Source organism: Dioscorea cayenensis, chromosome 10, assembly GCF_009730915.1.
Source record: "Dioscorea cayenensis subsp. rotundata cultivar TDr96_F1 chromosome 10, TDr96_F1_v2_PseudoChromosome.rev07_lg8_w22 25.fasta, whole genome shotgun sequence".
Lineage (NCBI taxonomy): Eukaryota > Viridiplantae > Streptophyta > Magnoliopsida > Dioscoreales > Dioscoreaceae > Dioscorea > Dioscorea cayenensis.
Window position 1 is genome coordinate 7393552 of NC_052480.1, and position 25666 is coordinate 7419217.

General features: G+C 34.3%; 1 protein-coding gene across 1 annotated transcript; it reads left to right on the forward strand.

The window, feature by feature from the left end:
- Positions 1–23577: 23577 nt before the first annotated feature.
- Positions 23578–25137, forward strand: LOC120270124 (F-box/LRR-repeat protein 2). The gene is given in 3 exon segments (XM_039277142.1): positions 23578–24242; positions 24244–24315; positions 24317–25137. Coding segments are annotated over 3 exon segments (1413 nt in total). The 5' UTR covers positions 23578–23636; the 3' UTR covers positions 25052–25137.
- Positions 25138–25666: the final 529 nt, after the last annotated feature.

Sequence of the window (25666 nt, forward strand, 5' to 3'; positions counted from 1 at the left end):
ATTTTTTGAAGAGCTACGTTTGGTTGCTAGGGATGACCACGCTACTGGTGATTATGCACGGACCATCTTCGACCAATTTGGTGGTGCGCCGGTTGAGGATGAGAGTCCACCTCCACCTAATGCAACATTGGAAGATGAACCTATCGATACAGGAAATCAAAGACACAGAGCACAAAGGTCTACTATGAGTAGGACTACTGCTAGGGTTACCCGTGCAAGGAGGACCAGTGGTGATAATGTTTCAGGAGAAGACATTGGAGAAAAGAAAACATAGTTGGTGACATCAATAGATAGGAGTAGAAAGAAGACATGGAAAGAAAAACTCACCGATGCGCTGTGGGACATGGATGGTTATAGTGATGATGACATGGAAATGGTATTTAACAAGTTAATTGACAACAAAAAAGAGGCCGAAAACTTCTACTTAAGGAATCCATCTCTCCGAAAAAAATGGCTTGATAATTTCATTGCTTCCATAAGAAACTCTATCCCTTAAGGAGGTCATCTCACTAGGTATATATATTTTTATTTCTAATCATACTACACAAATTACTTTCTTTAAAATTTATATACTTAATGAGTTATTTATGGTCTTTGTCATGAATGCATAGGTTGTTCTTTGGAGGTGTGGATGGCAAGCCTTTCTTGTTGAAGGAAGTTTTATCATGAATGGGACAATTGTTATTTTGTTATGTATTGAAAGAGTATTGTATGGATTTTATGTTTGACATTATGTATTGGAGTTTCATTATGTTTTTTCTATAATTTTTGTATTATGTATTCATGAACTCAAATTTTCCTTTTAAGTTGACCATTTTTTCCATTAATTTTGGTTATTTTCATCATTTATTATTTGCTAATAGATGGTTGTTGTTTGGTTGTTGAGATTGGTGTTTCCAAGATGAACTTTAAATCATAGCCATTGGATTTAGGTTAGAGGAAAGAGAGATGCTTTCTTATTAAGTCAGAGCTATTGGTATTTTATAAAGTCAAGTCATTTGAATTTTGTTAGAGTTTTTACTTATCAATCAATAACAAATAATGGTATTATTATGTTTTTATTTTTCTTATTATCTCTGAGAGATAATTTTTTATGTTTTGACTTGAATTTCAATTCAGGTAAATATATATTTTAATTTTTAAAAAATATATATTACTACATTAAAAAATTCCTTAGAACCACCACTTTTTTTATTTTAATCTTGGTCTATGATGTTAGCAAGTTATTAAGATGTAAATATAAAGTTTGAAATAGGTAAAAAATTTCTAAACTTGGTCTATAATGTTAGCAAGGGATTTTTTTTTAAAAAATTTTAATCTTGGTGTATAGAGTTGCAATTAAATTAAAAGATACAAGCATCAAAAATTAAAATTTAAGATATAAAAAACCAAATAAACTTTTATTTAAACTATAATATAGAGTTTTAATCATGTTTAATTATAATTTTATTGTAATATTATTATTTTTTAGCACTTTCCTCACTTCCGTTGAAATGAACATGTCATGGAAGTCATTACAGAAGTGGTGTCACTTACACCGAAATGAACACCGGAAGTGGAAAACTGGACACTTCAGGAAAGTGACACTTTTTGCAAAATGAACACTGGAAGTGGTAGAAGTCAAACCATTTCCACCACTTCAGGGAAGTGACACTTCCCCCACTTCCTTGACTTCCCCCCACTTCAGCCCAAATGAACAAGCCCTAAGGGTTTGTTCATTTGGGCTGAAGTGGGGGAAAGTCATGAAGTGGTAGAAGTATCATTTCCCTGAAGTGGTGGAAGTGATATGACTTTCACCACTACCTGTGTTCATTTTGCAGGAACTGACACTACCATGAAGTGTTCAGTTTCCCACTTCCAATGTTCATTTCAGTGTAAGTGGTGTCACTTCTGCAATGACTTTCATAACGTGTTCATTTCAATGTAAGTGAGGGAAGTGCTTACAAATAAAAAGATTATAATAAAATTATAATTAAACAGGATTAAAACTCTATATTTTTACAAAATCAAATATTTAAAAATTTAAATAAAAGCTCATTTGTTTTTAACTTCTTAAATTTTAATTTTAATGTTTATATCTTTTAATTTGATTGAGTTGTAGGGCATCAACCTTAATTTTTAATATTTATAAAGATTAGTTTCCCATTTCAAATTTGTACAAATACAAAATGTAATACATGACAACTTTTTTTTATTTATGTCCAATCAATACCTTGCAAACATCATAGACCAAGATTAAAATAAAAGAAAAAAAGGAAAAATGCTTAGATTAATAATTTATGTAAATGATGAATAAGGTACCACGGTACCACAAACCAAATCAATAAACTTTCTAAAAAGATATTATAAATCCTCCAACAAAAACCCAAAAACATGCCTCATAAGTTGCACAAATGACATATATACATATATATCATCAACATATTAAAATTTAATACAACAAATGTTACCTGCTAGACTAATTTAACAATCAATGTAGAAGAGAACATCAATTGGCATTCCCATATTGTTCTCACACACATCACCATCCTCTCTTCCTCTTCTTATTACATTCACATGTCACTCTCAAACTAAAAAAGAAACAGTAATGGAGAATGAAGTTGCAGTCATGAAGGCAAGCCAAGAAATAAAAGAGGTTTATCCTGGAGAACAGCCAGGTTCATGACGATGCAAATGGATATCATAAAAAGGAAATTCTGAGTTCATGAGTACATAACACAAAATCCATAGAAAACAAATACGCAACTCCAATACATAACGTCAAACATAAAATCCATACAATGCTTTTTCAAATACATAACAAAATAGCAGTTGTCTCATGCAAGATAAAACTTCCTTCAACAAAAAAGGTTTGTCATTCACTACTCCAAGGAACAACCTATGCATTCATAACAAATACCATAAATAATTCATTAAGTTAATAAATTTTAAATAAGATAATTTGTGTTGTATGATTAGAAACCCAAAAAACATACCTAGATGTAGATATACAGTGGTTAGTTGAAAAATTTTGAAATTACATGCATTCTTCTGATAGTTGATGTTCAATATGAATTCAATCATATTCAAAAGCATCAAGTTAAAGGTCTGAACACAAACATTTCATGCAACACAAGTGATAATTCAGTTCTGCTTTTTAACTAAAGAAAAGACCAAAATAATTTGCAGAACAAAGGGTTCCTGTTCTCGGTAACAAATGGTTAAATAACTCAACAGAGCTTTCTATGTGTCTTCCCTCTCTACTTTTTGGTATGCAGACACAACCATCATTTGCTTGACTCACAGGAAGATTGCAAATCATATAATTCATCAACCTTATCATAAAATGCATTAAGTATATCACAGACAACCTTAACAAAATCATATAAGCAAACGATATAAAAAACCAAGCAGAAAAAGTTATAAAAATGATTACTTTTTTACTTTCACTTGAATCATAAAAAGAGATAGGAACTATTCAAAAGCAAATTCAAACCAGATTAAGAACTCATGAAATTAGATTAAAATTTCTAAATTCTACATAATAAAAGAGTAATATACAAGATTGCCAAGAAGCACAATGGACCAAAAAAGAACCAAATTCATGAACTGAAAGGAACGAAGAGAAGAAAAAAACAATATGGGTGCATTTAATAGATGATCAGGAAAATCAATTAAAAAAAAGGGAAACTACAACAAGATCTAAACAAGAAAAGGGAGATGAAAAGACTAACAAAGAGTGGGGATTGTCGAAGAAAGCTGATGAATATGGACAATCCACACTTCTTAACACCAGAAGAACATCCAGGAGAGAAGCAAACCCACCAAAGCCCCAACGCCACAAGTTCACCCCTACATCATCCAATTCACCATTCGCAACAAGATCAACAAATCGCCAGAGAAGAAAAAATGATTATAAAAAACACCAAATCAAGTCAATAAAACCAAAATGACACAAATTTGTTGCCAAGAAGGGAAAGAAGAAGAAGAAGAAGAAATCAAACCTGAAAATTCTAGGAACAATCCAGCTGGCTAGCTGAGGAAAAGGAGATTTAGCTTTTCTGGTCCTCTAAGGATGGGGGAGATATGATTGAAGGTTTGGATTGGAACAAGGTGAAGCTTCAGTGGTAGAACGACAGTAAAGTGCTCAAAATCATTGACTTGTGGCGCAGATCTCTTGATGATGGTGTCCACCGATGACGGCAATGGCGATGAGGTTTTGATGTCAATAGCGATAGAGGTCTTGAGGGTGACGGTGACGATGGTGTCAATGATGGATGGAGAGCATGAGGGAGAAGGAATGGATGCAACCCCACTTCCAAAGATTTCAAACCGGTTGGGGAAGTGTTAAGAAGTCAATAATTAAATTAGATCCACTTCAGCCACTTTAGTAGTAAAATCTCTGTGGATCTAATATAATTTTCACTTCTAGGGGAAGCGGGGGAAGTGCCACTTCCCCCATTTCATGATAAAAGAATAGCTAAAGTAGGCGGAAGTCAACCTACTTCCCCCATTTCAGCCCAAATGAACTAGCCCTAAAAGTATTTAGACTTATCTCATGAGACATAAATCACAAACAATAGAATTTATAAATGCCTTTATAAAGATGGTTAGCAAGTAGTTTAAGAGAACTATAAGTGTCTAATAATGGTTTAAAATTTCTAAGTAGCAGATGTCAAGAATTATTTAGAAACTTAGTCATAATACATCAAAGAACTAATGTTTATACTCCACAACAAAATGGAGTGGTAGAGAGAAAACATAGGCATTTACTTCAAGTGGCCAAATCACTCATGATTCTGTCAAGAACACCTTTAAAATTTTGGGAAGAGATTATCCTTGCAACTACATACCTTATAAATAGAACTCTTAGTCCTATTCTAGACTAGAAATCAACTTATTAGATTATGTATAACCGAAGACTTAATTATAACTTTCTTAGGTCTTTTGGATGCTTCTGTTACGCAACCAATATTAAACCCCACAAAACTAATTTTAAGGCTAAAGCATATAAATGCATTTTTTATTAGGTATTCACCCGGACAAAAAGCCTATAAACTAGTTGATTTACACACATTCAAAACCATTACATCCAGAGATGTGATTTTTCATGAAACAATTTTTCCTTTCTATAATAAGCAATATACTCAGCCTGAAACACCTTTGCCTATTTAAGTTGATGATGATAATCCTATTAGTACATTTACACCACAAATTATATCATTTGATACTTCTTCACAATCCATAGTACATGACTCTTCCCCACCTGACTTACATGATGATCAAGTTACTAGAAAATTACAAACATAATATAATGATTTAAATTAAAAGAACCAGTCAATTACCACTGATGAGGTTAGGAGAAGTACTAGAGTTGAGAACAAACCAAGATGGTTGAAAGTTTATACATCACAAGCTATTTTACAACTACCTATGGAAAGAAAAATATATTATTTGACCATTCTATTTTACTTAACACACAGATCACATATGAAATATTTCCTCATACTTCTCATTTCCACACCACACTTTTTTGCAACAAATTTATCTTTTTTGGAAAATCTATCTAACATCCAAGAACCAAAGTCTTACAATCAAACAAAAGAAATGCATATTGGGTAAAGGCAATGCAACAGGATATTGATGTTTTAGAAGCACATAATACTTTGGAAATTACTGAACTGCCTCAAGGGAATAAAGACATTGGTTCTAAATGGGTTTATAAAGTCAAATTAAAGCTAGATGGAACTATCGAAAGGTTTAAAGCTAGATTAGTAGCAAAGGGCTACAATCAAATAGTGGGAATTGATTTCAATGAAAGCTTTTCCCCGTTTGCAAAGGTTGTCACAGTATGGATTATATTAGCAATTGTAGCATCTTTTTCATGGCCATTGCATTAGTTAGAAATTAATAATCCTTCTTACATGGATTTTTATAGGAGGATGTCTATATGTTGCCACCTAATGGATATAAAAAGGCAGCACCATGTGAAGTATGCAGATTGAGAATGTCCTTATATGGACTAAAAAAGGCTTCCAAGTAGTGGAATTATGAATTTATAGAAAAATTAAAAACATATGGTTTTATACAATCTGCACATGATAATTTCGTATATGTGAGATCAAATGGTTCTTCATTTTTGGCTTTAAATGTCTATATAGATGATGTTTAAATCACAAGATCATATGAAGTAAATATCATACCAATCAAAGAATTTTTACATCAGCAATTTATAATAAGGGGTTGTTTGGTTGTCTGTAAGTGAAATTATATGTAAGTGAAGTTACAATGTAAGTGAAAATATTGTAGTTTAACTTACATCACAGCTGTTTGGTTTATTGTTACTTGAAATGTTGTATTTGCTTTTTCTTTATTTAGTTTGATGTAAGTTGAGAGGTATAATTATCATGTATGTGAAATGCTAAGATTACCCCTTATTACATATTGGTGTGCTTTTTAGAAAGTTATTAGGAAATTAAGTTCAATGGTAGGGAAATTTTACAGTGATTGTAACCATTTATTTTCACTGCATTTTGACATATGGCCTGAATTTCCTGTAAGTCAAATTGCAGCAAAAAGCTATGATGTTGCATTTGCTTTTCCATGTAAGTGGTATTTTACAGCAAACCAAACACACTTTTACATGTAAAATCACTTACTTTACAACCACTTACATCTACTTACAGTCAACCAAACAACCCCAACTTGGGTATTGCAAGATAATTTATAGGTCTTGAGATTGCCAAATCAATAAATGGAACTTTCATTAATCAGAGAAAATATGTTCTTAACATATCACAGATGTAGGTTTGTTACATGCCAATTCAGTAACTATACCAATTCCAAAAGGGAAAAAATTTACATTAGTGCTTTATTACTTCCTGATCCAGGAAAGTATAGAAAATTAGTAGGAAGGTTTCTGTATTTAAATTTCACAAGGCCAGATATCAGCAATGGTATGCAGCAACTTAGTTAATTTGTGCAAGCTCCATGTCAACATCACTAGGACATTGCAATTCTTTTGTTGAACTATTTAAAAGGTTCTCCATCAAAGGGCTTATTCTTTCTAGAAAATAATAGTTTCCAACTAGAAGCCTACCCAAATGCAGATTAGGCTTCATACCCACTCATAAGATCATTAGCTGGTTATGCAATATTCTCGAATCTTCAATGATCATAGAAGATTAAAAAGCAAACCACAATATCTTAATCATCAGCATAGGCAAATTATCAAAGTTTAACTTCAACCGCTTGTGAATTGAGAACTAATAAAAATGTTGGAACAGCTTGAATTCATCTCTCTGATCTTATGTAAAGCAAAGATGAGAGCTTTTGCTTCCATTTCCAATATGCCGCTGAATTCCATTGGATATAAACTTGCACATGCAATACTAAAGTTAGAGTCCACAAAAAAGAAACTAGCTCCACCTTTACCTATCCCTTCATTCCAAGCTACTGAGGAGAAAATTCCCATCACACAAGTTTTTGGCATGTTCTGCATATAAAAGCTCAAAAATTTAAAGTTACTGGTTTGGAACATAAATTCTTTGGTATGATTAATTGCATTGAAAGCTATTTGAGGATAATTCAGATTTATCTTTCTAAAAATTTTATCACACCTGGTCTTCCAAAGATACCAAATGGTAGCCGCTATCAAAGAAGCCGAGTACTTGGAATAACCATGATGGTTGTAGTCAAGCCATTCTCCTTTGGCAATGTGATCTGTTAAAGAAAGAGTTATACCAGATTACTCTTGCACAATGTTCCAAACATACTGACTTTTAGCACATAATCTTAAAAGGTGATCAGAAGTCTCAACTACCAAACCACACAAGATACAAGGATCATGGGGACCCAAGTTCATATGATAAAGATAATCATAAGTTTTAACCTTATTTTGTAGCAGAATCCAAATGAAAGTTTTAGTTTTAGGAGCCACATTCAAGCGCCAAACATTCTTACAACCATCCCATTGATATGTGTCAGCCTGATAGTTATTCAAAAAGTAATTAACAAAGGCCGAAATCTTCTTACTGTTGGTTTTGGGAAACCATACCCAGTGATTAGCTACCTTTGGGGTGATCTTCCCATGATTGATGACCAGAGAATCCCAAATAGGACCCAGAACCATGTTAAGTCTATGAACATTCCCCAGTGTTGTCAATGAAATCACTCATTTGAAAATTTTCAAAATCCTCATCCATGTTAGAAAAGACAAGTTTAAAAAGAATGGGAATTTCAAAGAGCTAGGGATGAAGTGAAACAGAGGTGGAAGATGGATTAATTCTGTTGATCCAATATGGGGCTTCAGAATGTCTGCAGATTTGCACAGACCCCTGAAGAAAACATAACAGTGTTTGGGAATTTTTTGCATCCAAAAATAATGATTACCATACTTCAGCTGAAGGATGTTGACCCAAACGTTGTCTTGAGAGTTAAGATAATTAAAAAGATTCTTATCCATCAAAGAATATTTGACTTTAAGCAAATTTAGGATACCCAAACCCCCCTCAGGTTTACTCATAGTAATAGAATTCCAATTAATCACCGGGATGCCACTACGATTGCCGTCATTAGCCCAGAGAAATTTCCTAGCAATTTGAGACAACCTTTTTAAAACAGAGTTAGCTATTGGATACACAGAAAGGTAATATAAAGGAGTGGCCATTAAGACACTATTGATAAGCACTACTTTACCAGCTTTGGAAATGCGAGTCTTATACCAATTAGCAACAGCAACATTGGTAGAATCAATCATTTGAAAGGAGTTTTGCTAGGACTGAATCGAAGAATGGAACAAATATTGGTAGAAACTATTTTGCTAAACCAATTAGGGAAAAGGATCTCGGATTTACCTAGATTGGGTTTTTGGCTAGCTAAATAGGAATAAATATTTAGGCAGAATTTGACATTTCTGGTAGATTTCCTGGAGGCAATAGTGACAATGAGGAGGGCATCTGCATATATAAGGTGGTTAAAATTGTATCTCAGATTGTTGTTAAAACCAGGGACCAGATTAAGCTGCTTAGCATAATTAAGAGTAAATGATAAATTTTGGGCATCCAGAAGAAGAGGTAAAGGAAAAGAGGATCCCCTTGCCTTACCCCCCTAGAGGGGTAGAACCATTCTGAAGGATTGCCATTGATGAGAAGAGAAAAGGAGGTAGCTTTGAGACAAGTTTCAATATAGGAAACCCAAATGCTAGGAAAATTCATCTGAATTAAAGTAGCAAGAATAACATCCCAATAAATAGTGTCATAGGCTTTCTCAATATCGACTTTGATTAACATCCTGGGGAGGGGGGATGGTTTTATCATGGTTAATGGAATGAACAACCTCATGAGTCAGAATAATATTATCTATAGGAGTTCTACAAGGGACACAGCCGCATTGCTCTCTATCAACTAAGAAATCAACAACATTCTTGAGATGGTTGGCTAAGATATTAGTGACAATCTTGTAGGAAACATTGCACGAGGAAATAGGACGATAATCCATGACCAATTTAGGGTGCTCTTTTTAAGGGATTAAAATAATGTAAGTCTTACCCAGGCTTTGGGCATCACTGCATTCACAGAAAAAAAATGATTTATGGCCAAGAATAGTTGGTCACCTAAATCATTCCATAAAAATTTGAAAAATCCCACATTCAGACCATCAGGACTAGGGGATTTTCCCTTAAGTAAGGAAAGGAGGGTCCTATGGATTTCTTCCTTGGTGACAAGTTTGGTCAAGGAATCCCTTTGGGCAGTAGACAAAAGATGGTGATCATTTAGGAGGGTATTAAGAATGTGATCAAAGTTTCTTTGATCATTGTTCCTCCAAAGAGAAGAGAAGTGATCAACAAAGGTATTTTCTATTTGCAGTCTCTTAGAAAAGGTGTTTACATCCAAATCTTTGATGAAGGAAATAAAGTTATGGTGTCTTCGTAACCTAACACTCCTATGGAAAAAAGAAGAGTTAAGGTCCCCTCCATCAATCCAATTCAGTCTATTGCGTTGAGCCCATCTTCTATGGTTTTGTCTAAGTAAAGCTCTGTACTTATTATGGAGACTTCTCATTTTAGTAGAGTCAGCCGAAGCATTGTTAAGATCATTTGCCTCTAAAGCCTGGATTTGGGATTCAACCATTTTAATCTCCTTATCAAGAGCACCCAGGCCATATCGCTCAATGGAATTAACACTATATCTCACCCTAGTAATAATATGATAAAAAGCATGCATGGGGCTTGAATGAGGACTGCATTTCTAATAGCATGAATGTAATTTGCATGCTCTAACCAATAATTTTCAAACTGAAAAATTTTATGCTGAAGAAAAGAAGTATGCGATATATTAGTAAACATAGGGGCATGATCAGAGAAAATTTTGGGCAAGTACTTAAGATGAAAATTATTAAAAGTGGAGAGCCAGGAAGCATTCACCAGGCACCTATCCAGCCTTGCCTATCTTCTAGATTACCTTTGTTGACCATTACACCAAGAGAAATTAGCCCCTGAGTAGACCACATTAATTAGAGAACTTCCAGAGATAAAATTGGAAAACACAGCAGCTTTTCTGGCATAATAGTTAAAGCAACTTCCCTTGTGGTCTTCTGGATAAGTGATGGCATTGAGATCTCTTAAGACAATCCAAGGGGAGTTGATGTGGTAACCTAAGAGAGCTCATTCCACAAAGATTTTTGCAGCCCTATATGTTGAGCATTATAAACCACGGTAATGATGCAATGATTTCCATAAGGAAGGGACAAGATAAGATGAAGGGCTTGTCTAGAATGAACAACGGGAGAGATTTTACCAATTTTCTAAAGCCAGAGTACGCTAATATTGCCAAAGTATCTTTCTGCGGTAATGGAAGCCCAATTCCAACACATAGGAAACTTAGAGCAGAAACGATGAGTTCTAAGGTTATCAGCTCGGTTCTCAACCAGGGCAATGAGATCCAGTTTAAGATCCTTCTTCAGGGACCTGATCTAGTTAAACTTATCCAAACCCGAAGCATCCCTACAGTTCCACCAAATCATATTAATGTTCAAATTCATGAGAAAAAAACCACAAAAAATAAGAGCCAAATAGAGAAAAAGAAAAAGAAAAAGGAGAAAGGAAGAGTGTTCTTCGGATTCCTCCATAGAGTCTTCCTCCTCCTCAGAACGAATCTCGTCTTTAGAACGTTTCGAGCTTATCAAGGAGCATCTGATGTTCTTTATCTGTTGGTCTGTCACTGCTGGTAGCACCTTCATCTCTAACGAGCATTTCAGGTGGAGGATCATACTTAATCCAAAAGAGCTCATTTGGTCTTGTAGTCGATTACTTTTGGGAAGACGAGGACAGAAGTCTCATACCTGATGGAGATCCCGAGGACTCAATAATCACCTTTTTTTCCCTTTGATAAGATGACTCCGAGTAGTCATGCCACTTCGTAACTCCCCCAATGTATGGTCCAAGGATGAAGAATCAATTGGGCAGGCCTTGAGACCTGGAAAGATCTTAGGATCCCTGACTTATCCTGCCGCCGACCAGCCAACATGCGAGGTCCGAACTCCAAGTCATCTAGATTCGTGGAGTTGAACTGCGGAGCCATGTCTGATGGATCTAGCGTTGTTACCAGCCGTGACCAGGGAACAATTGGGGAAGGCCTAGCATATTTTGGAAACTTCCCCTCGTCAAAAGGTTTTCCCATCGTCTGGTCCTCGACAATGTTTCCCGACTACGGCTATAACTATTAGTTCCATATCTCACCATGCCACAGTCAAAATAGAAGGTTGGTAGCCTCTCATATAGAATGATGACAAAGATCTTATCATCACCATTCTCTAACCAAAAACCTCATTTTAGAGGACAAGCAAGATCAATTTCCATGCAAACTCTCACATGTCTAGCTTGAGATAGCGAAGAAGTGAGCTCATCCACTTTTAGGAGTCTTCTAATGGATTCAGTAATAGATTCTAAAAATTCACTACCCTAGAGCTCCACAGGGAGATTGTGAAGCTGGATCCAGACCATTGCTTTGGAGAGTTTGGAATACACCGATTAGAAGAAAGGCTGCAAGGGAACGAGTTAAAGCGTGAGGCCATTCACCAACCACAGGCCCCCAAAGAGAATTTTCTTCTTGGACTGTTCAGTTCCACATCTTAACAGAATGTAACCATTAGGCATGTTTGAGAGTTGAAAGTTCCCAAACTCCTTCCATAGTCCCTAAAGAGTGGATTTCACTACTTTAAAGTGCAGCGGTTTGCCGAATAATTTGCCATAGAGTGCAAACTGGAAGTGCATTTGAGCCCTCATTTGAGTGTCTTCATCCACTCGGACCATGCCCGTGACTGACGACTTGAGACTGTTAAGCGTGGCTTCATCCATCGGAGTGAAACATTGCTCACAATTTCAGCCCAAGAAGTTGCTGGTGGTGGTTTTGCGGTGGAGGCATGGGTAGATGATTGTTCCATGTCCTTGGTTAAGAATGTTTCAGAATGCAAGAGAATGGTGCTCTTGAAATAGTGTAATAAGTTGGTTAGTTTTAACCGTTTTTTCAATTCATAGCTTTATATAGCTTTATGAAATTAGAGTGTTATGGTTGTTGTTATTTGAATGCTCTCATTGAATAAGAACTCTGTTTTCATTAGATCAATAATAGAGCCCTCTTTCTTGTTCTATATCATCTATATGAATCATCTTTAAATTTGTTTAACTTATGCTTAACTCGAGGCTAGTTTGATTTAGCTTAAAATTAAAATGGTCAATTCACTTTTGGAAACTTAAATTTGGCTCAATTTAATTCAAAACTAAAATTCCATCCTCAACAAAGTTTAATGGAGATCAATGCAGCTCAATGGAGATTTATGAAACTAGATGAAGAAAAAAGATAATAGTAATGAATTCAAAATGAGCTGGTCAATGAAGACAAACAAAAATGAGCTTTTTTTTACTGACCGTTAGCTTTGAATGCGAGTGTGTTGAAATAATATTGGGTTTTTTTCCAAATTGGCCCTAACTTTATTTAATATTATCAAAATGACCCTAGGGTCATTTTATTTGTCAAAATGGCTCTATGGCCATCACATCAATGCCCAGTTAGCACCCATGTGTTGATTGGGCTGCTGACTAGGCATTTTTAAATTAAAGGGGAAATTTCTTGCATACTCCTGCAAAATCATGAAATTACTTAAATATCCCATAAAAATACTATTTTTCTTACATACCCGCATAAAACTAACTTTTTTACTTATATATCCTTGTCGTTAGTTATTGTTAGCTACCGTTAGGGTTTATGGAATTAACCATAGTTCCCACTTAACCCAACTTAACAAAATTACCCAATTACCCTTAACATCATCCAACTTAAACCATCTGAGAAAATTTCCCAAATTTCTCAACCACTCAGCATCCATCTTTTGAGGTTCTCTTCAACCCATGCCATTTCACTCACCGGCTCTTTCAAATCGATGTCAGAGATGGTTTTGCCGTCCTCGGAGGTTTCAACCTAACCCTACTGGACCATCTCAACTCCGGCTAAGCTCGACACCGTGGCATCTGCGCATATGTCGTTACCTTCACCGTCAGAGGTCCTAGAGTGATCAACGCCGTCGTCAGAGCTTACTCGGAGAACCTCCCAATTTTAAAGAATTTTATGGGGAACTTATTTGTTCAAAAATTTTATATCTTTTAGAGAACTTGATGGTAAAAAACTTGATATTTGATGGATGTTCAAAAAAAATTATTGGTCTATGTGATTATATTTTAAGTAGGTATATGAAAGTATTTGTTATATATTGTTAAATGTCGTAATTTTTACATATTTTTAGGTTATGTTTGTAAAGAGCATGTGATAATGTAAAATTTTTTAGAGATGGTTGTAAAAGCCTTAAAAATATGAATTTACTAAAAAATTCATGAATTTTAATAATTTTTAAAAATAATTTAAGCGTATATAAACAAATTACATTGGTTATCTATAATTTAAATAATTAAAGTATATAAAATATAATAAAAAAATTGATGGGTATATTAACAAACCCATAATGGTCATTTGTTGAATGAAATAAGTAATGTCTACAAAATAAGAAAAAAAAAATTAGAGGGGTATATAAGCAAACAATTTAGGTAATTTACCCTTATTCCCATTCATTGATTTAACACCATTAAGAGTCTACTTAACCATAGGGCATGTAAGTAAATATAATTGATTTGTAGGGGTATACAAGCAAATATCATTTTTATGAGGGTATTTAAGCAAATTCATGATTTTACAGGAGTATGCAAGTAAAAATCTCAAATTAAAAAAATCTTAATTTTTTTACATTTTAGCCTCTCATCTCTTTTATAATTATTTAAATAACTTATTTGTGGCCTTTTATAATCCAATTTTTTTAAAAAAATTGTTATTAAAATAGATAACATTATTTAAAATTAGAATTATTATTATTAATTATTAAAACAATAATTATTTTAAATTATTTGAATAATATTTTGATTATTATTAGTGTGGTAATTATTGAAGTGAGAATTATTTAAAATTATTTTAGTGATGAAATCCGTCCAAGTCATGGCTTTAATTTGAGCGCGCACTCGGGTGATCAAGTGATAGAGTTGCGGCGTTGGCGGGGTCATCCGGGCGACGGTTGTATCCCAGGACGATGCCCCCACCACATCATTTGGCATCATATAAAACCCTCTCAGGTCAAGTTTTGTTGAGCAGACAAAACCGGGTTCCCTAGGGCCTGTTATATTTTTTGAATATATTTCAAAATTTAATATTTATTTGAGATAAGTATTTTGAATTATCAAATGATACTTTTATATTTATTTATTTAATATATAATTTTAATTTTGACTCAATCCTTTATTATTATTGATAAGATTTATTTTATCACTCAACTAACTTTTACTACTTCTCCCACATTTATCTAAGTTTTCAGAGAATGTTAGATCTTTAACATTCAATTTTATTAGCCCTCTAACATTAAAAAGTTTAAGTGAGTCCTTATCTGGATATATAAATAATTTTGTTGTTCATGATCTCTTAAGATAGAGATCTTGAGGAAGGCTTGTTTTATCCTGGGGAAATATTTCAGTATCTCGAAATAGTTTCTTTAGAACAGTGCTAATTAGCACAACTCAAGCATCTCTTAATTCTTATTTTTCCAACCATCTAAAGAAACTATGGCCACTGCTATTCCTTCTTCCGATACTGCTCAACCACCTCAATCTCAACAAGATATTGTCCCAATCAACTTGTCATATGCTAAGCCTTTTCCTGAGATATCCAAGATCAAAGATTTTGCAAACAAAAACTTCAAAAGGTGGCAAGAACATGTTATTTCACTGATTGATGTTCATGGAGTTGCCTATGCTCTAACTGATCTGCAACCTCCTCCAACTGATAATGCGAACATACAAGAATCGTAGCAACATGCCAATAAGGTATGTCATCACACTATCTTACAAAATACTTCTAATGAACTATTCGACATCTATTGTAGCTATAAGGAAGCTAAAACGATTTGGGAAACATTAATAAAGAAGTTTACCTCTGAAGATGCAACCAAGCAAAAGTTCATCGTAGGAAAATACTATCACTGGCAAATGACTGATGACAAGGAGATGAAAGTTCAAATCAATGCATATAAAAAATTTCTTGAAGACTTGAAGAGTGAAGAAATCATATTGCCAGAAAAGTTTGCCACAGGAATGCTGATTGAAAAGTTGCCTGATTCCTGGAGTGACTACAAGAATGGCTTAAAGCACAAGCAAAAGGCTTTCACTATTGAGGAGCTCGTGACGCACATAGGGATTGAAGATACTAAGAAAAAGAAATCGAATGCTGCAAAAGCCAAGGAGATGACCTTCAAAGCACATTTGGTGTGAAGCAATAATAAAAGGTACGAACCTAAGTCCCAAAATTGCAAGCCTAATAATCCCAATTTCAAGAAAAAGAAAGGCATCTGCTTTGTTTGTGGGAAACCTGGTCATCATGCTCCTCGATGTAGAAATCGATATAAAAATAAAAACGGCAAGGCTAATCCTCCTAAGGTTAATTTGGCTGAAGGAGATGAAATTATTATTGTTGTTGTTTCTCAAGTGAACATTGTAGCTAATGTGAAAGAGTGGGTGGTAGATTCTAGGGCTACTAGGCACATATATGCAAATCGAGAAGCATTTTCCTCCTATACACTAGTAGGGGATGATGAAGAAGTGATCTACCTTAGAGACTCAAGATCTACTAAGGCTTTGGGTAAGGTAAAAGTCCTCTTGAAGCTCACTTCAGGAAAAAAACTTTAGCCCTTAATGATGTATTGCATATCCCAAATATCAGGGCAAATTTGATTTCTGTGGCTCTGTTAGGAAAAGTTGGGGTAAAAGTGTCATTTGAGTATGGCAAAATTATAATGACCAAGAATAATGTATTTGTGGGAAAAGGCTATTGTAACCAGGGACTTTTTGTACTTAACAATTCAAATGTTATAATGGAGAATGCATCTTCTTTAGCTTACATTGTTGATTCAATTTATTTATGGCATGCTAGATTAGGACATGTTAATACTAGTTATATAAAGAAAATGCAATCACTTGGGTTTACTATCTGGCATTTATAATGATAACTTGGAGAAATGTGAGATATGTGCTGAAGCCAAAATAACAAAGAAGACTTGTATAACTGTCAATAGAGAAATTGAATTATTAGATTTAATTCACACTTATTTAGGTGATTTAAAGCAAACTATGACTAGAGGAGGTAAAAGATATTATGTTACCTTTATAGATGGTTGTCCTAGATACTCTAAACTTTATTTGCTTAGAAATAAAGATAATTCTTATAATGCATTTTTGACATATAAAACTGAAGTAGAAAATCAACTTAATAGGAAAATTAAAAGAATTAGATCCGATAAAGGAGGTGAATATTTACTTCTAAATAATTTTTGTGAACAAGAAGGCATAATACATGAGATAACACCTCCTTATTCTCCAAAGTCCAATAGAGTAGCTGAAGGGAAAAATAGAGCTTTAAAAGAAATGATGAACTCCATGTTAATCAGCTCTCATACTCCTAACAATTTGTGGGGGGAAGCCATTTTGTCTGCATGTCACTTGCAAAACAGGATTCCACATAAAAGAACTGGCAAAACACCTTATGAGTTATGGAAAGGTTATAAACCCAATTTGAAATATTTGAAAGTGTGGGGTGTCTTGCTAAAGTGTTATTACTTAAACCTAAAAAAGAAAAATAGGTTCTAAAACCTCTGATTGTATGTTCATTAGATATGTTGAGCATAGTATTGCATACAGATTTCTTGTTTTAAAAAGTGATGTGCTTGATTGCAATACAATAGTTGAGACAAAGAATGTTGAATTCTTTGAACATATTTTTCCACTGTCTAATAAAATTTCTCATGCATCTGTTGAGATAAATACTGAAATTACCTCTAATAAGGAATTAAGAAAGAGCAAGAGGCCAAGAAAAAAATTTTGTTATGGAAATGATTTTCAAACTTTTCTTGTTGACAATGATCCATTAACTTATTTAGATGCTATCTCTTCTTTTGATATCATATTATGGAAAGAAGAAATTGAAAATAAATTTGATTCTATTATGAAAAATAAAACTTGGGTTTTAGTAGATTTACCCTCAGGTACAAAACCAATTGGTTGTAAATAGATTTTCAAAAGAAGATATAATCTAGATGGCTCCATGGATAAATATAAAGCTCGTTTAGTAGCAAAAGGATTTTCTCTAAAGCAAAATAATGATTATTTTGAAACATTTGCACCGGTGACAAGAATTTCTTCTATTCGAGTTCTTTTTGCATTAACTTCTATCCATAAACTTTTTGTTCATCAAATGGATGTTATAACATCATTTTTGAATTGTGATTTAGAAGAAGAAATTTATATGGTTCAACCTTAGGGATGTGTTATTCTGGACATGAACATAAAGTTTGTAAATTGGTTAAATCTCTTTATGGCCTAAAACAAGCTCCTAAACAGTGGCATGAGAAATTTGATCAAATTTTGATAAATTATGGGTTTTCATCTATAGAAGTGGATAAATGTGTTTACACTAAAGTTGTAAATGATCGATATGTGATCATTAGTTTGTATGCGGATGATATGCTCATATTTGGTACCAGTTTAGATATTATAAAAAGTACCAAATATTTTCTATCATCTAATTTTTATGTGAAAGATCTGGGTGAAGCAAAAATGATATTGGGTATTAAAATCAGACGGAGTGATGATGGTATTATGTTGACACAAGAACATTATGTAGAGAGACTTCTTAAGAAGTTTGAAAATTTTGATATGACACCAGTGAATACTCCTAATGATGCTAATACTCAATTGAGGAAAAATCTTGGTGACCTAGTTGCTCAGTCTAAGTATGCTCAAATTACTGGGAGTTTGGTGCATCTAATGAATTTTACAAGACCTAATATTGCTTATGATGTGTGTAGACTGAGTAGATATACTCAAAATCCCAATCGTGAACATTGGTATGCATTGGTTAGACTAATGAAATACTTGAGAGGTACCATGACTTATGTTATTCAGTATAGTGGATATCCCACTGTATTAGAAGGTTACAGTGATGCTAATTGGATCTCTGATTCAAATGTGACAAAATCCACTAGTGGTTATGTGTTCACGCTTGGTGGTGGTGCAATAGCATGGAAATCAGCTAAACAAACAATCATTGCTAGATCAACTATGGAATCAGAATTTGTAGTCTAAGAGTTGACAAGGCCTGAGGCTGATTGGCTAAGAAACTTCTTAGCAAACATTCCTTCAGTGAAGGATCTATTACCTCCTGTATCTATACACTGTGATTGTCAAGCGGCTATTGCTATTGCTAAAAATAAGTCTTATAATTGTGAAAAGTAGACACTTGAAATTGAGACATTATGTTGTAAAGTAGTTGCTGAAAGATGGAATAGTTTCCATTGAATATGTGAAGTCAGAAGTGAATTTAGCCCACCCTCTGACTAAACCTACATGAAGAAAATTAGTTCTTCAAACTTCTATGGAAATGGGACTTAGGCCTACAAGTAGTCAATAAAGATGGCAACCCAACCTATATGATTGGAGACCCATGAAGTAGGTTCTTATGGGTAATAACAAGTCAATATTGACTCTACAGCATTTCAACTTAAGTCCTTTTTATAGTGAGTGCTTTGACTGCTATAATTTGTGAGGATGAGTTAAAGACCTCTTAATGAACTCATAGTCCCTAAAGATGGTGTATTTAAAGCAGTATACACTCGATGAATTCACCTATATGAGAGTGGAGTGGGGCCGCTCCCATAAGATTTTTTGGCCAAATCTTTAGAGCTCTCATGAATAACCAGGTACGTGTATGGCCTATTTGCGCAAAAAAAGCATTGAACAGCAAACTTGTGGGTTCGCAATATGATTGATGAAGTCTCTAACATACAGAAAGAATTGTTGGTTCATAGAAATATTATATTTCACCAAAAATTCAGTAAGTCATACTTCATTAATCTAGGTTTAGTTCAAAGTCTAAAAGACACTAAACTAATACGTTGCATCCATATAGTTCCAGAAAATTTTTACCCTTGTCATTGGTTCTTTTGAAATATGAGGGGATTGTTGTATTTTTTGAATATATTTCAAAAGATAATATTTATTTGGGATAAGTATTTTGAATTATCAAATGATACTTTTATATTTATTTATTTAATAATATAATTTTATTTTTGACTCTATCCTTTATTATTATTGATAAGATTTTCTTTAACGTTCAATTTTATTAGCCCTTTAACGTTAAAAAGTATAAGTGAGTCATTATCTGGATATATAAATAATTTTGCTGTTCATGATCCCTTAAGATAGAGATCTTGAGGAAGGCTTGTTTTATCTTGAGGAAATATTTCAGTATCTTGAAATAGTTTCTTTAGGACAGTGCTAATTTGCACGACTCAAGCATCTCTTAATTCTCATTTTTCCAACAAGGACAAGCGCCACCAAAGCAAGCGTGCACTGCTTAGTCCCCTTGCGAGGTCTGGGTGGCTCACCGGGAGCCATCTAGACATTCCATTGTCGTGCACGCCATGTCTTGAGCGATGGAGATCATCGCTGGCACGACTCTGAACGCACCTAAACAAAGGAACACCGGCGCACTATAGTGGATGGCGAAGCACCGTTTGGGCCTACTCTTGTGTCAAAATATTATTAAAATAATTTTAAATAGTTACTATTTTAATAATTAATAATAATAATTCTAATTTTAAATAATATTTTCTATTTTAATAACAATTTTTTTAAAAAAATTTGGGATAAAAAAATGCCACAAATAAGTTATTTAAATAATTATAAAAGAAATGAGGGGTTAAAATTGTAAAAAAACAAGATTTTTTAAATTTAAAAATGGCCGGTTAGTAGTCCAGCAGATTGGGCATTGATGTGACTAAAATGGCCTAGGGTCATTTTGACAATATTAAAAAAAATTGGGGCCAATTTGGGGAAAAGCCCAATAATATTTGTATTTTATATAACTCAATCATGTCATTCATCTCACTTGTGTATTTACGTTTTTTCCTTGATTAGTTGATTAATTCACATGAATTTAACTTTATTTTTCTTGTTCATGACGTGTAGGGTTTTGGTTTTTTAATTTATTTTTCCATTATGTTTTTTTTTAATTCAATGTGATGTTACTGAATGGGATTGTGTAGCTTTAAACAACGCAAATCTTTTTATTAATTGAAATCAATGTCTTTCATCTTCCACCATGGTTTGTATTTTTTATTTTTTTCAACTGACCTAATTCTCCATTATTTTTAAATCCTTTTCTTCTTGGGATTAACATCACTTAATTGGGTCTTAAGGGAACTTGGAAAGACTCGACTTTTTGAGGCATTTATTTGGCAACAAATTGGGTTGGTCTCACACATATCATTGACAAAATTCCTTTGATCATTAAAACTAATCATATTATTTTAAATAACTTTACATAATCAACTCATTAATCATATTTTATACCAATATGCTTGAAAGTGAACTTATACATTTACAAAAAATATTTATTCTTGATTTTTATTTGATTTTTCCCACCTAGATGAATGAATAAAAATTTATTTTTTAAATAATTTTTAATTGACTTTTGACATATACCACAAAAATTTAGTAAATTTCTTATTTTAAAGAGAATAATTGCCAATTTTTATTATTTAAATATATTAAAGAAAAGATTTTTTTAATTTATTTTATAATATCCTGGTTAACCTTTTTACAGGCCAAAAAGTACATACGCAAAATATTTATGCATATATATATATACATAAATTAATCAGTCATTTATATTTAATAATATATTTTAATAAAATACAATATATGGAGCATAGAAGCATACATGTAAAATAAAAAAAAAATTATTGAATTTTCAGCGCACACAAGCAATACAAAACTGTCAAAACCCCATATGTGTAGGTTTCCACAAATATATAAAAAGCTAGCTGTATAACCCTTTTACCTCTGTATTTTCTCTCTGTTTTTTTGGTATCAATGGTTCTCTATAGGGTAAATTTTTTAGTAAGTCACTAAACTTTGACTCATTCTCACTTTAATCACTGAACTTCAATTTGTATCAATTTGATCACTTAATTTTAATTTCATTTCACTTGGTAATAAATCAAGAGATTTAAAACTCCAAATGAATGATGTAGCTCTTTTTCGATGACGCGGACACCTCTAATAGACTTAATAATGTGTCAATGAGAGGACTGATTTAGATTTTTAGACAGTCATGTAATCAATTGGGGATTGAAATCTTTGATTTATTACCGGTTGAAATCAAATTAAAGTTGAGTGACCAAATTGATACAAATTGAAGTTCGGTGATCAAAGTGAAAATGAGCTAAAGTTTAGTGATCTACTAAAAAAATTTACCAGTTCTCTATATGACTCATGGACTTTCTTTTTATTATATTATTAATACATATGATTTATCTATTTTTTTTTTTAAATAATAATAACGAGCTATCTAATCCCTTGATTTATACATCAAACCTTCGGCAACTGCTCACCACACAAAATTCCAATAAACAAAAAGAGCCTAATGAAAAGACAAGCACAATCCCATTCTTCTCAACATAAAATGAGAAAACTTTTAAGCCAGCCTCCAAACTTGGATTCTATTCCCACCTCAACAATTTGGATGAGATCACTATAACAAGTATTAGAAATAAAAATTTCAGATTCTTTTTAAATTTTGAATATATATATATATATATATATATATTTACAATCAATTCTGAATATTTTCCAACAAAACAATTGAAAAGTTTTGTTAAAAAATTACTTTTTTATAAAATTCAACTTTATTAAAAATTTATGTTGCACGTCTCACACCATAACCCCAAACAAAATGCAATATTTATTTAAAAAGAACAAGTAAAAAGATTTTTTATAAAAAATTCTAATATCATTTTTAAACAAAATAGAAAACTTGATTTATAAAGCTAATACTTGCAAATTATCATATTTACATATTTAGGCATATATCTTAAAAAATACTTTTTATTACAGGAAAGTAATCTCATCTCTCTCTAAATTTACTCACATGATTCATCAAGCTTCTGTTCTCCGGTCCATCCCTCAAACACCAGCAAGTGTTTTTTTAATAAACAAAAATTATTTAAAAAAAAACTCCTGAAACTTTTAAAATAAATAAATAAAACATTTTTCCTATTTTGACCAGACTAATTTTAGATATGTCAAAAAAGTAGAGATTCACCAAAAATATATTCTCCGGCCCTAGTCCCGACTTGCCAAACCCATCCCCGACCTTATCTCTGAACTAGGGATGGCAATTGTCCTCAAACCCGACCCGAACCCGACCCGGAAGTAAAAATATAAAGTTTAATTAATATAAAAATATAATGTTTTTAATTTTTTCTGTTTTTTGTGATTTTGAATTGGGATTGAAATTTTCAATTTTTATTTTAATATTATGGGTGTTTTGTAAAAAAAAAAATGCCTAATTGTCATAGTTTTAAAACAAATTATTGCATTAATTAAATATTTGTATATAGGGGGTTGCAGCGGGGTCGGGGATCCCCACGGATATCAGATTTCCCATCGAGTCCAAGTGTGGGTTCGGATTTTGAAAACCCGACCGGTTCGGGGGCGGGGGTGAATATAGGGGCGGGGGAGCCCCCCACCCAATCTATTGCCATCCCTACTACGAACTTAAATATGAGGAAAAAATTTTTTTCTGTCCCCAATGAAGCGCCGGCCTTATAGAGATGGGAAATAAGATTCCTTGTAGAGTTTAGGGTAAATTGATAACTCTAATAACTATATTCTAACAATTATTTGTTCCATTAATATCAAACTTTTGTATAAGGTATTTATGTTTTACCCAAAAAAAGGGATAAATTCAAACTTTAACTTATATATGGTAAAAGAACATGTGTTTTTAAGCTAACAATTATGCTGAGGCATATGTCTACCGGCCCCCATTTGTCAAAAGAATAAAAAAAAAAAAAACAATTACATTAAAAACATAAAATAAAATAAAATAATCCACACAAAAGAATACACAAACCACCGGTCAAAATCAACAAGCTCACCTCTCAACCAAGACTTCAAGAATCAACCAAACAAAACCCCAATCCATCATCTTTCATTCTCATCCTCCACAACCATGGACTCTCTTCTCTGCGACGAACTCCTCCAAGAAATTCTCCTCCGTCTTCCCAAATCCTCCTCCTCTTCCATCTCCCTCGTCTCCAAACGCTGGCTCTCCCTTCTCCGTTCCTCCACCTCCTCTCTCGCCATCCGCCTCCCCCATCCTCTTCCTCCATCTCCCATCCTCTTCCTCTCCCTCCTCCTCTCCCACTTCCCCTCTCTCTCCTCCCTCACTCTCCTTTCCCATCCTCTTTCCGACCACCATCTCTCCTCTCACCATCTCCTTCTCTCCATATCCACCTCCCCTTCCGCCTCTCATCTCTCCTCTCTCCGTCTCCTTCCCCGGATCTCCATCTCCCCTTCCTCTCTCCACCTCCCTTCCTTATCCCATCTTACCTCCCTCCATCTCCCTTCCATCCGTCCTCTCTCCTTCCAATGGCTTATCTTCTTCCCTTCTCTCAAATCCCTTTCCCTAATCCAATCCACTTACGAACGCCCTTCCCCTTACTCCTCCTCCTCCTCCACCACCACCACCACCACCCCTCCTGACGATTCCCCAATCTCTCCTCTCCCTCTCGAGTCTCTCTCCCTCACCGGCATCCACTCCTCCGATCACGGCCTTTTCCTGGCTCTACCGCCGCTGCTCCAATCTCCGCAAGCTCCTGCTTCGCACCTGCGACGGCACTGGCGACGACTCTTTCCTTCTCTTATTGTCTACCTTCTCTCCACTCCCTCGACCTCCGCACCTGTCGCACCATCGCCGACCGCGTCCTCCTCCGCGCCGCCGACCACTGCCATTCCCTCACCTCTCTCACCCTCTATGACGGCGCCAGCCACCACGCTCTCCACCACTTCCTCACCCGCCGCTCCTCCCACCTCCTCTCCCTAGACCTCCGTCTCCCTCTCGACCTCGACGACGCTCATCTCCTCGCCTTCCCCCGCTCCCTCTCCACTCTCAGTCTCCAAAGCTGCTGCCTCGTCTCCTCCGACGCTCTCCGCTCCCTCTCCGGCTCCTCCATCCAAACCCTCGCACTCCTCAACTGCGACGTCGTTGAACGCTCCCCCGGCCTCCTCTCCTTTCTAGCTCAAACCTTGAATCAATTGAAAACCATTGATTTATCTCACAACGACACCCTCGCAGATAAAGAACTGATCGCCATGTTGGCGTCTTGCAAAGGCTTGACTGAAATCAGGCTCAAGGGTTGCAGAAGCTTGACTGATGCTGTGGTTCCCGCCATTGTTAAGGCATCTGGAGCTCGGTTGGAGTTTGTTGATGTTTCGCGGTGTAGGTTGATGAGTGTTGATGCTATTGAGTCTTTGATTTCCAATGCGCGCAGGCTGAAGGGAGTCTGTGTGGAGGCGGACAAGCTTTCAAAGGTTGCTGAGAAGTTGATGTGGCAAAGAGGGATTGAACTCTCTTTGGTGAGTTGAGGAATGGTACTTGTTGTTGAAAGGTGACAATATAGTAAGTGATCTTGGTCTTCAATTGTTTATATATAAAAAAATATTTATTTTGATGGGTATTATTATTGACTTTTATAAAATTATCATATTGAATGTGTTTGAGTTCAAAATTCAGATAGCATTTTAATTTAAATTTAAGGACTAAGAGCAACATGTACATGTATGTGGTTGTTATTACTTATTTGTAGTATAAAGACTCAAGACTCAAATGGGTATGTTTGTATAGGGCAACTATTAAAGTGATATCACCAAAATCAACATGTAGGTGTAGTTGAGGGACTAATTGTGACTGGGTTTTTCATCTCATCTTGTGCTTAATGTGGCAAATATGTATATATTTATTATTATTATTATTATTATTATTATTATTATTTATTTTAATGGTTAGAACGATTAATAACCCAAATAATATGGGGCTCTTGTGGCTTGAATGGGGGAAATGTAGATTGTTTTTATATGTTGTTGGCCTGCAAGAAGGGTTTGTTAATTGTTGATCCTGTCTTGTTATTAATTTTTTTTATTATCTTTTTTTGGGAATATGGATAAACCACCAAAAACATTTATACATTTATACATTATTTA